The sequence below is a fragment of the Babylonia areolata genome, chromosome 17 (genome assembly GCF_041734735.1).
Source record: "Babylonia areolata isolate BAREFJ2019XMU chromosome 17, ASM4173473v1, whole genome shotgun sequence".
Taxonomy (NCBI): Eukaryota; Metazoa; Mollusca; class Gastropoda; order Neogastropoda; family Buccinidae; genus Babylonia; species Babylonia areolata.
In genome coordinates, this window is record NC_134892.1 from 21,044,502 (window position 1) to 21,057,001 (window position 12,500).

Consider the following 12,500-nt stretch of genomic DNA (forward strand, 5'->3'; position numbering starts at 1 on the left):
TTGTGCGGTGTGAGGTTGTGGGGGGTTGGCGGATAGAGAGGAGGGGGGGGGGGGGGTGGCGGGGGGGAGGAGGTTGTGTGTGAGAGTGCGCACGCGCCCCTGTAAATTGTTCGTGGCGTGTGTGAGAAAATCTGATTACTCTGGAGTTGGAGGTGTGTGTGTGTGTGTGTGTGTGTGTGTGTGTGTGTGTGTGTGTAAGAAGGAGCAGAGAGAGAGAGAGAGACAGAGAGAGAGAGAGAGAGACAGAGAGAGAGACACAGAGAGAGAGAGATGAAGCAAGGAAAATCAACAACACCTACACACCCACCAAAAAAGAAAAAAAAAGATAAATGGGTTGAGAGGAGTGGACAGGATTGCTGTGGGGCGGGAGGGGGGAGGGGGAGGGGGAGGCAAGAGTGTGTGTGTTGGGGGGGGTAGGGGGGGCCGGGGGAGGGGGGGGGGGCGGAGGTGGGTAAAAGGTTCCGTCAATGAAAAGTGCAGTAATGATGAGGGACAGAGGACGGAACAGACAGGGGACAAGGAAGGAGAGAGGAGTTTCAGTTTCAGTTTCAGTATCAGTAGCTCAAGGAGGCGTCACTGCGTTCGGACAAATCCAAATACGCTACACCACATCTGACAAAGCAGATGCCTGACCAGCAGCGTAACCCAACACGCTTAGTCAGGCCTTGAGAAAAAAAAAAGAAAAAACTAACTAACTAATAATAATATAATTAAAAAAACTAACTAAATAATAATAATGAAAATAAAATAAATAATAAAGATTTTTTTTTTAAAGCAGACACACATTCACACATGCACACACATATGCATAACAGGTATGCACCAAACATGCAGTTTCACAGATATGAAAGCACAGTCAAATACACATAAAAGAGAGGAGGAGGTGTGTAACTGTATACTTGTGTGTGTGTGTGGGTGGGTGGGTGGGTGGAGACAAAGAGATCGAAACTCACAATCCAGAATTTATGATTTCAGAATGACAGAGTGCACGTTCACATGCTGGGGGGGGGTGGGAGGTGTGGGGCTTGGGGGTGGAGGTAACGAATAAACTAACAAACTAACTTAATGAAATAAACAAGTAAACAAATAGGCAAGTCATCTCTAATCTTTAAAAAAAAAAAAAAAAAAAAAAAAAAAAAAAAAAAAAAATATATATATATATATATATATATATATATATATATATATATATATTATATATATATATATACATGTACCTTTGAAAGAGAGACAGAAGAGGTAGGAATCTGATCTCCAGCTAATCAATTTCTCTTCCCCATCAAACATACAAGACAAGGTGCTTTGCTGCATGTTGGCTGCACTGCACATGTGCGTAGGCGTCTCAAGAGCAAAGCGAAAAAAAAAAAAAAAAAAAAAAAAAAAGCAACAACAAAAACATTTTCCAGAGGTTGACAAACAAGTTGCCATTGCAGCCACTCCCTACTGTTTGCTGAACAATGATAACTGTTGGTAGATGAGCCAGCATTTTCGGTTCATTTCATACTTCAGCATTTTCTGGTTGTTTCATATTTGTCTCTTGTTGCTGAAGTATGGCTTTCAAACTTGTATCCATGGGTCTGTGCTGAACTGCACAAAGCTAGTTTAATGAAATAACTGTTTTCTTAAGAGAGAGAGAGAGAGAGAGAGAGAGAGAGAGAGAGAGAACAACTCTAATCTCCAGGCCTCCGGCCCCTAGAAAGAGGTCAAAAGTACACAATATGGTGATCACATAGCGACAACGCAATGTAAAAATGCGTACTAACTTAAACCTGTAGAACAAATAGCGCCTCTTGTGCATTGTAAATTAATTCGAGAGAGAGAGACCGACAGTCAGACAGACAGACAGACAGACAGACAGAGACAGAAAGAAGAACATACCCACAAAACAACGAATCAAAAACTGAAACAGCAGGTTTTATTCCTTCAAAAACACGTTTTCACAATGTTCACAATTTGCACATAAGAAGTTTCATTCACTTAGAAATGTAAACACGCCATTCTCTTCGTCGTGTTACAACCTGTCAACCCCTCTTTCAGTTTTCTGACGCTGATAGCGACATGCAGTAGGATACGTTACTGTTCTTCTTGTTCTTAGACTTACCTGTCAACCCCTCTTTCAATTTTCTGACGCTGATAGCGACATGCAGTAGGATACGTTACTACTGTTCTTGTTCTTAGACTTACCTGTCAACCCCTCTTTCAGTTTTCTGACGCTGATAGCGACATGCAGTAGGATACGTTACTGTTCTTCTTGTTCTCAGACTTACCTGTCAACCCCTCTTTCAGTTTTCTGACGCTGATAGCGACATGCAGTAGGATACGTTACTGTTCGTCTTGTTCTCAGACTTACCTGTCAACCCCTCTTTCAGTTTTCTGACGCTGATAGCGACATGCAGTAGGATATGTTACTGTTCTTCATGTTCTCAGACTTATTCTCCTCCTCCTTTGCTTATTGATCATCATTGTCTTTTTTATTTATTTATTTTATTTTAATTCATTTCATTTTATTTTATTTATGTATTTATTTATTTGTACACCTACAGTTGACCAAGTTTTTGCGCCTTATAAATATTATTATTAGTAGTAGTAGTTTTTTTTTTTTTTTTTAATGTATTTAGCTATTATTTATCTATCTGTTTATTTAATGTGTGTGTGTGTGTGTGTGTGTGTGTGTGTGTGTGTGTGTGTGTTGTCATTTCATTTTACTTTATTATTTTATTTTATTTTATTTATTCATTTATTTATTTTCATTTATTTTATTTAGTTACTTATTTATTTATTTATTTTATTTACTTAATTTTTCTCAAGGCCTGACTAAGCGCGTTGGGTCACGCTGCTGGTCAGGCATCTGCTTGGCAGATCTGGTGTAGTGTATTATGGATTTGTCCGAACGCAGTGACGCCTCCTTGAGCTACTGATACTGATACTCTTCCTCCTCCTTCATCTTATTATTATTATCATGTGAAGGGCGAGTATGGTGACGACAATCCGAAACTGACCACATCCTTAGAAGCTCATGATGACTAGGAGCAAACAAATGCAGATTTCGAAGCGGTTTATAAAATAAGAACGCAAAATATCAATCATGTAAAAGGAATTAAGTAGATGGTCGACTGGTCGGTCGCTCCTTTTCTTTACTGGGTGATCGTTTTCATCGTGCGTTAGTTTGTTTGTTGTTTGTACTTATTCATTTCATCATTCCTTTATTTCTTGATCGATGTGTCGATTTATTCATTTTGGCACGCGCGCGCGCACACACACGTATATAGATAGACACAAACACACACACAAAGAGCAGCAATCTCCACAATCGCATCTTCTCGCTGTCGGTCGGTGCATTCGTAATGTGGCTGTCCTTCCGCAAGATTTTCATGACAATAAACGCCCGGGACAGAAAATCTGTGGGACGAAACTGCAGACTCCGCCCCCCCCCCAAGCCCCCCACCCCACACACACTCTGTTTCCTTTTCCTCCTCTCCCCCCCACCCCACCCCCCCAACCTCCCCTCAGCTCACCATTCCGTCGCACGCTCAGCGTCCAGGTTCGAACCCCGGACATCCAGCCCCCAGAGGCGAAGGTGACGTTGCAGCCGAACTGCCGGACCTCCCCCACCTCCATGTCCATGATCAACGTCCTCACCCCGCTCCGCCTCGAGTCGCTGCCGTCCACGGAGCAAGAGGAGAACGTGCCGAAGGTCAGGCACTTGTGCTTCTGCACGTTCACCGACACCAGGACCTCGCGGCTGGGCAGCGCGCGCAGGACGATCATGAAGATGTCGTTCCCCGGCTTCAGCCCGACCCCTGAGCAGCCCACCTCGACCACTGAAGGGAGGCTGTGGAACAGCTGGGCTGTCATGCCTGCCACCCCGAGGAGATAATGAGTATGGTTTAAACGTTTGAGTTCAAAGAAAGGAAACACCAAAAAAACACAGCTTTAAGTATGCGATGGTAATGTATATGACTTCAACGTTATATAATTCAAGAAAGAATGCAAAACACAGCGTTTAGTAGGCAATGATACATTGTGGTTCAAACGTTTAAATTCAAGATACAATTTGAATTCAGACAAAATACAGCGTTCAGTATCCAAGGATAGTACATTTGGTTTAAACGTTTTAATTCAAAGAAAAAAAAGGTAAAATACAGCGTTCATGGATAATGTGTATGGGTTTAAACGTTTTAACTCGAGAAAGAAGCCAAAATAGAGCGTTCCATATCCAAAGATAATGATTCTGGTTTTAATTAAAGAAACAAGGCAAGATAGAGCATTAAAGGATAATATACATGGTTTAAACGATTTACTGAAAGAAACAAGACATAAAGCGCAAAACGTTCAAGGATGATGTCAAAAACAAGATAAAACACAGTGTTCAGAATCCAAGGAAAATGTGTATGCTTTAAACGTTTTAATTCAAGATCCAAGACATATAATACGTGAAAGGATAATAATACATATATAGTTTAAACGTTTTAATTAAAGCAACAAGACATACAAAGCGTTAAAGGTTGATGTATATGACTTAACCGTTTTACTTCAGGAAGCGATACAAAAACAGCGTTCAAGAATAGCGTATAATGGCTTTAACGTTTTAAATCAAGAATGAAAACAAAAGAGAGCGTTCAGTATGCAAGGATAGTATATAGTTTAAAGAAAATGTACATGATTTAAACGTCTTAAATCAGGAAATAAAGCAAAAATACTGCGTTCAATATAGAGGGATTGCGCCTATGATTCGAACGTTTTAATTCGAGAAACAAGGCAAAAATGCGGCGTTCAAGGATAATGTCTACATATTGTTTAAACGTTTCAATGAAAGGACTAATGCCAACAGGAAATAATGTGCCAGAGACCAACAGAAATAAACCAGCGCGGGGTTGTGAATTTGTGATCTGGTATTTTCAGTTTGGTCTTGTCGCTCTGTGTCACCCTGGAATAATCATTCTGTCAGCAGTGTGTTATTGTCACTCACTTCGCAAAACTGCTAAATGTCAGAACGAATGTGCACGAAGAGTTAAGGTCACAATTCTGTCTTCCTTTTCCTGATTTTCTGGGTTTTTTTTGGGTTTTTTTGTTGTTGTTTTTTTTATTAACTCACTCAGTACGGCCAGTCCTCTCTTCTCCTCTACACAGACCCCTCGGATGTCCAGTGGGTGTGTGAATGACCCAACCTTTAGCTTCCGTCGTCAGAATTGTGGTATTCTTTGTCAACATTCACCTCTTCAGTATAAGAGCCTTCCGCTTGTAATATTTTGATGATGGTAATTGGGGTGAAACGCTGTTAACGTCGTCTCTTTCGCCGTTCGTATGGAGAGAGTTAACACTAATAGATTTTTGGAACAGAAAAAATAATCTCCCAAACTGCTTCTCTTTTTTCCTGCCATCATGCTTGTGCCTGCTCTGCTTAGTCTGGCATGCTGCAGCTTGGCGAAATAAGGTCACACTTCTGTCTTTGATTATATCCAAGAGGTTCTTGGATGAGAGCCCATTTTCCCAACTGTCCTCTTTCCTGCTGTCACACTTGTGCAGCTGCTTTCATTGTCAAGTTGTTGCTGTTGTTGTTGTTGTTGTTGTTGTTTTTAATCGGGGGTGGGGTGTGTGTAAGGGTGGGGTGGGGTGTGCAAGGAGGGAGGGAGAAGGGGGGGGGGGGGGAGTCCACAATTCTCTCTTGTCCGATTTCTGCATCATCTATAAAATTATTGGTACTGAAAACCGTTATTCCATACTGTCGTATTTTCTTCTCTCAAGCTTCTGTCTGCTTCGCTTTTCAAACTGCAGGGGACAAAGTGTTCTAAAGGAAATAATGTCTCAATTCCGCCTCGTCTGATTCCCTAACAATTATGGATTCTCGGTACAGAAAAAAAAAATCCCTCAAACTGTTCCCTTTTCTTCTCTCAAGGACGTGTCTGCATTTCTTGCCGAGCAAGCAGCAGAAGACATAACTTTCCTCGTTCTGTTTTCTCTCTGAAACATGTCATGCATATGTTTGTTTCTTTGTTCTTTTCCATTTATCTTTAAAATATGCCAGGAAAATGTTTGTTTGCCCTGCTTTCTTCGGTTATATATTTATTTATCATTTGCATAATAATCCACTCCTTTTTCCTCTTTTCGTCCTCCTGAATTCCATCTATTATGCAGTGTTTGTTTGTTCTGCCTTGTTCGTTCATTTCTAAAAATATGTCAGGCCATGTTTTATTTTGTTTCTTCTGCTTTCTTCCTTCGTTTATCCGTTTATCATTTGCGTAATAATCCTCCCGTTATCCTCTCGTCGTCCTGTTGAATTCCACCCATTCTGCAGCAGGCAGAGGCCATTGCGAAGGCAGGGAAAGGGCAGACAAACACGGCACTAACGGAGGAGACAGCCAGAGACAAGAAGTGAGCGAACGGAGAGAGCCAAAGAGCTTTGTATTGATTTGTAAGTGACAACCATCATCAGTGCCTGTCGGTCGTTGCTCGCTCTGTCTCTGTCTCTCTCTTACGCATACACATTCTCTGTCTCCCTCTCTCTCTTTTTCACACACACACACACACACGCACACACACACACACACACACACTCACTCACTCTCTCTCTCTCTCTTTCACACACACACACACACTCTCTCTCTCACTCTCTCTTTCACACACACACACTCTCTCTCACACACACACACACACACACACACACACACACACACACACACACACAGTCACTCTCTTTCACACACACACACGCTCTCTCTCTTTCACACATCACACACACACACACACAGTCACTCTCTTTCACACACACACACGCTCTCTCTCTTTCACACATTCACACGCTCTCTCTCATTCACACAAACACGCTCTCTCTCACACACACGCTCTCTTTCTCTCTCTCACACACACACATCCTCTCTCTCCCCCTCCCTACCTCTATCTCTTTTTCTCTCTCCCTATAGACAGCGACAGACTTGAGAGATCCTTGCACGTGCTATCTTCTTTAACGAGTCGTTGTTTCCAGATAATAAAAAAAAGGAAAAAAAAAAGTGCTTTCTCTTGAGGAAAAAGTGTGAAGTAGTAAAGGTCGTTAGGAGAAAAATGTGCGAAGCTGCTGATACTTTACACCGCCAATATCATCCACAGAGTCATTTCTTTTTTTCTGTTACTGAAGCTTAACTCTTCAAAGGAGAAGAAAAGAAAAGAAAAAAAAAAGAAGAAGAAAGAATTATGTGTGAGGAAAAGCCCGCTCAATACATAGAAAGAAGGTAAGGCTTTCATGATCACCTAGTGAAAAAAAAAAAACAAAGAAAGAAAACAGGAGTTAGCGGGTGGAAAAGTCGATGAGCTCTTTGAATGGCATAAACCCTGAGAAAGGTAAAGGAAGAGAGAGAGAGAGAGAGAGAGAGAGAGAGAGAGAGAGAGAGAGAGAGAGAGAGAGAGAGAGAGGCAGCCTAAGAAAGAACTGACAGACCAACAGATCAATAAGATTCACACGTCCTCAGAAGAGATTTTGGATCACTTCAAGTTATGGAAGCCGCGCACAGGTAAAGAGCGCTGAAGAAACAGAAAAGATATTCCATGCTGGAACGGAGGGACGGATGGTCGGATGAAAGGACAGACACACAGACAGACAGACACACAGACAGACACACACACTGCTAGACTAGAACTGCACCTATAAGCAGAAATCAGAACAAAACAACAACAAAACCAAATTCATATCAAAACAAAAAAACAACAACAACAAAAGAATCAAAACATTCGTAACGATTTCCAAAACCAAACAACAAAACATAACCAAAAACAACGACAACCAAACAAAAACGTCTTAAATGGTCGTCAAGTTTTCTGTGCAATGTTCGTTCTTGCTTTTAATTCTGTCCCAGAGTAGCTGTGCTTTAGCATGAAAAATTCTGGAGAAAGAAGGAATCATCATGAAGAAGATACTTTATTTGGAAACCTGACTTACATCAATAACTTAAGACGCGTGATAGGATCTCTGATCATTCCCACAAAACAGGAGAAGATAAGCCGTAAGAATTTAGAACTCAGCTCGAAGAATACTGTATAAATAGCATGCGAGAAGAAAGAAAATGTCCTTGGCTGTCGTCTGAAAGAGAGAAGCTTAAAAACAAATAATGTTCTGGGTTGGAAATGACATGTCAGAAAATATCGGAAACTCGAACTCAAAAACCGAGAGAAATAAGATGTCAAAACTTGATCTATTGTGAACACACACACACACACACAAAGACAGACGCACACACACACACAAATTATATATATATATATATATATATATATATATTACATATACACACACACTTCCTGCCTAATTAAATACAAAGTGCCAACGTCAACAATATTCTCCCTACAATATACTTCAACAAAAAAAAAAATCACAACTTTTTCGGGGATGGAGTTGAGAATTGGGAGTTGGAGCCAAACCCGCATTTCGAGGAGAGAGTAAGAGAGAGAAAAAAAAAATCTAACACGGAAAAAAATGAAGAGAAAGAAATCGATCATACATTGCGACATAAATGGAACTACCCACCCCCACCCCCCCACCCCCCAAATCTACCCCCCCCCCCCTCACCCCCTCATCCCATTCTTCCTTCTCTATCTCTTCCACACCGCACGGTGATACGGTGCTTTTTTTTATTTTTTTATATAATCCTTGTTGGTGTCTTTTCTGACGAGGGACATAGAGAAAGGAAGAGAGAGAGGGGGGAGAGGGAAAGAGGGGGAGAGAGAGAGGGGGGGAGAGAGAGAGGGGGAGAGAGAGGGGGAGAGAGAGAGGGGGAGAGAGAGGGAGAAACAGAAAGGAGACAGAGAGAGGGGGAAGAGAGAGAGGGGGAGAGAGAGGGAGAGAGAGTGGGTGAGAGAGAGGGGGGAGAGGGGGGGAGAGAGAGTCACACACACACAATCAAATAACGTATCTAGACTCGATATTGATCGGGAGCAACCTCACCCCCGAACCCCCCACCCCTCCCGACAACACCACCCTCCCCACCCCCCGAAAAAAACAGGAAACCTTTCATCCTAGAGAGATATTTTCATTCCCCCCCCCACCCCCCACCCCCAATCAATGGTACAATGTTTGGCACCACAGTCTCTCTCTTTTTTGTGTGTTTTTTTTGTTGTTGTTTCATTTTCTTTTCTTGTTTTGATGAATACTGTATGCAAAACAACACTACCCTTCTTCCTGCTACTCCTCTCCTTCGCATTAACCATCCATCTATCTACCCCAAGGGAGAGAAAGGAGAAAGCTCTCAAGCTCTCTCTCTCTCAGTCTCTCTCCGCACACACACACACACACACACAAAAGTAGTAGAAGAAGAAGACGAAGAAGAAAAGAGAATCGATGGCAAAAAAAAGAGAGCAATGCTTTTAAGACTCATCCGACTCTCTCTCGCAGAGTCCTTTTTACATCATACCCCCCCCCCCCCCACCACCAACCCTCTTATTCCTTACCTTCCTCCTCCTCCTCCACCCCCCACCCTCCCTTCTTCCTTTCTCAACAGCCATCACTATCACCACCACCCTTCCAAACCCTTACCCTCCTCCTCCTCCACCTCCCCACTCCTTTCACAACGGCCATTACTAACTGAATACATATCGAGAGAAGAGAAAAGAGAGAGAAAGAGAGATAGAAAGAAGCTGTACGTTAGTATCTTCTCTCAACCCTCCCCCACCCTCACACTCTTTCCCACCCTACCCTACACTCTCCCCCACCCCACCCCACCCCCCACCCATCTCCCTTACCCCCGAGCCTGTCATAATGCGAACGTGATTCCTACATATCGATTTTCCTGTCCACACATATGAAGAAGAAGAAGACGAAGACGAAGAAAACAGAGAGAGGTTTTGGGCCCAATGCAATCTGAACGTGGCGCCAACTTGCTTCCTCTTTTCTTCTTCTTCTTCTCCTCTTCCTTCTAAGTAGTAGTGCCTGCCACTCAAAACCCTTTTGATCGTCGCGGCTCCAGGCTGTTGTACTCACACACTCACTCACTATCTATCTATCTTCAGGGAGGTAACGGGGATTTCTAGGAAAGGGGGGAAGGAGGAGGATAGGTTAGGAAAGAATTAAAAAACAAAACAAAAAAAAATCCCACCCTCCCCCCTTGACGATAACATGTACAGACGTTAGGAATACTTAAAGAAACTGAGGATAACAATACACACATAAACAGACAATAAGAATACCTAAACAAACTGACGACAACGACACACACACACACACACACACAAAAGAACAAAAAGACCCTCCAAAACAACAGACAATAAGAATACTTAAAAACAACAACAGACGATAACAATAGACACACAAAAACAATAACAGACGATAGCAATACACACACAAACAAGGCAACAGAACATACGGAAACAAATCATTCCGAGTAAGTTAGCACTACCTCTCCCTTATCAACTATACATAATGTCCAGTCATAAAACGGAAAAAGGGGGCAGAAAACAGAAAACAGCAATAAACGAAACATAAAATAAGACAACAGTAACACATAAAAATAAAATAAAATAAAATAAAACACTACTGGTTCACTCACCGTTAGCGGGTGACTGGGAACTCGTGGAAGAGGTGAAACCGCGTCCCAAAAGCTGAACCAAAACCAGCACCAGATGAAACGACGTCCCACAACGCTCCGGCCCCATGGTGGAGACTTATGATTTCTGACGGCTATCTCTCGCCTCTCTCCCTGGGGGCAGTGGGGGGAGAGGGAGGAGGAGGGGAGAGGAGGAGGAGGAGGAGGAGGAGGAGGAGGAGGAGACAAGAGAAGGAAGACGACTTCAGCTCACAGCTTCTGCTTCGAGCGCGCAACTGAAGTTTCCCTTCTCTTTCTCACTCTCTCTCTCTCTCTCTCACTCTCTTACTCTCACACTCACGGAAGCGACGAGCGGTTTTGTCTCCCTTGAGCTTCAATCGATGGGGGTGCAAGAGCAAAAAAAGACGCGGCTCGGTTGCTTCCCTTCGCTTGGATTGCTTGGCAACGGGGGAGGCAAGAAGGCCCGAGTCGCCTCCCTTCACAACATTACTTACAGTATTGCGCACGAGAGAGAGAGAGAGAGAGAGAGAGAGAGAGAGAGAGAGAGAGAGCAAAAAAAAAAAAGAAAAAAAAGTGTGGATGCGCGTGTGTGTATTGATGGGGCGGGGTGGGGTGGAAGGATTTCTCGCGCCTCGTCATAACGCCTTTGCCACAGAGACCGTGGAAGAAGAAGTAGCCAGAAAGGTTGACAGTGAGGCCAGGCGAGCGGGGAAGGTGAGGGGGGGGGGAGGGTTTGGGGATGGGGAGGAGTACTGAGACAGGAGTAAGGGGGGGTGGCAGGGTAGGGGGATTGGGGGCGGGGGGGGGGGGGGGGCAGTCTGCAATTTCGTCCACAGATTTTCTGTCCTGGACGTTTATTGTCATGAAAATCGGGCGGAAGGACAGCCATTACGAATGCACCGACCGACGGCGAGAAGATGCGATTGTGGAGATTGGTGCTCTTTGTGTGTGTGTGTGTGTGTGTGTGTGTGTGTGTGTGTGTGTGTGTGTGTGTGTGTGTGTGTGTGTGTGTGTGTGTGTGTGTGTGTGTGTGTGTGTGTGTGTGAGTGTGTGTGTATGTGTGTGTACACCTATGAGTGAGTGGCTTTGTGTCAATGAAATAGAGGGAGAAAGACAGGGGGAGAGAAAGAGATAGACAAACTGACAGAGACTGACAGACATAGCTAGACAAACCAACAGCCAGAAAGAAAAGGAAGTGACTGGAACTCGAAACACACACACACACACACACACACACACTGAAACACACACACACACACTGAAACACAAACACACACACTGAAACACAAACACACACAAACACACACCCACACCCGCAAACCCTACCGCACAACCAACTCACACCCCCTCCACACCCCAACCACACACACCCACACACACCCTACCCATCCAATCCCCCCCCCCCCACTACCCCCCACCCCCACCCCACAAAAAAAGAAAAGGAAAAAGAAAAAGAAAAAGAAAACCAACAACCAATCTCACGTACGATTCCGCATCAGGGTCACAGACCACGTGACCGTTTTCGGCCAACCGCCGATCTCATAGCCTACAGTACATCCGAAACTCCGTCTTTCCCCGATCTTCAAACCGGTGACGAGGGTTCGTAGCCGACTCGCCCGCGAATCCCGCAGGTCCAAATGGCAAGAGGAAAAAGTGGCCGAGGTCGTGCACTTGGTTTTGACGACGCTGATGGTGGCGATGACGTTGCTTCTGACGTTGGAAGGGGAGTACAGCGTCATCGTCAGCAGGGCGGCGCTGCTGTCGAGGGTGTCTCCAGAGCACGTGACCTGCTGGATGAGCGGGTGCTGCTCGAAGACTGAGGTTTGCAGGCCTGTGAGGGAGAAGAGTGTTTGGTGGGTTAATGTTTTGTTTGTTTGTGGTTTATGATTGTGTCTGGTTTTCTGGTTATTCTTATTGATATCATTTTTTTTTTTTTTTTTTTTTTTGGTGGTGGTATCATTTGTATCATTATCA

At 43.7% G+C, this 12,500-nt stretch overlaps 2 protein-coding genes across 2 annotated transcripts in view; both read right to left on the reverse strand.

Moving 5' to 3' along the window:
• LOC143291754 (uncharacterized) overlaps positions 1-12,500 on the reverse strand; it is a 364,123-nt gene that overhangs the window by 277,485 nt on the left and 74,138 nt on the right. The window lies entirely within an intron of this gene.
• LOC143291366 (uncharacterized) overlaps positions 10,532-12,500 on the reverse strand; it is a 19,627-nt gene continuing 17,658 nt past the window's right edge. The window contains exons 2-3 of the mRNA XM_076601207.1: positions 12,013-12,357; positions 10,532-10,581 (exon numbers count right to left, since the gene is read on the reverse strand). Coding sequence (XP_076457322.1) covers positions 10,532-10,581; positions 12,013-12,357 — 395 coding nt within the window. The remainder of the gene's footprint in view (positions 10,582-12,012; positions 12,358-12,500) is intronic.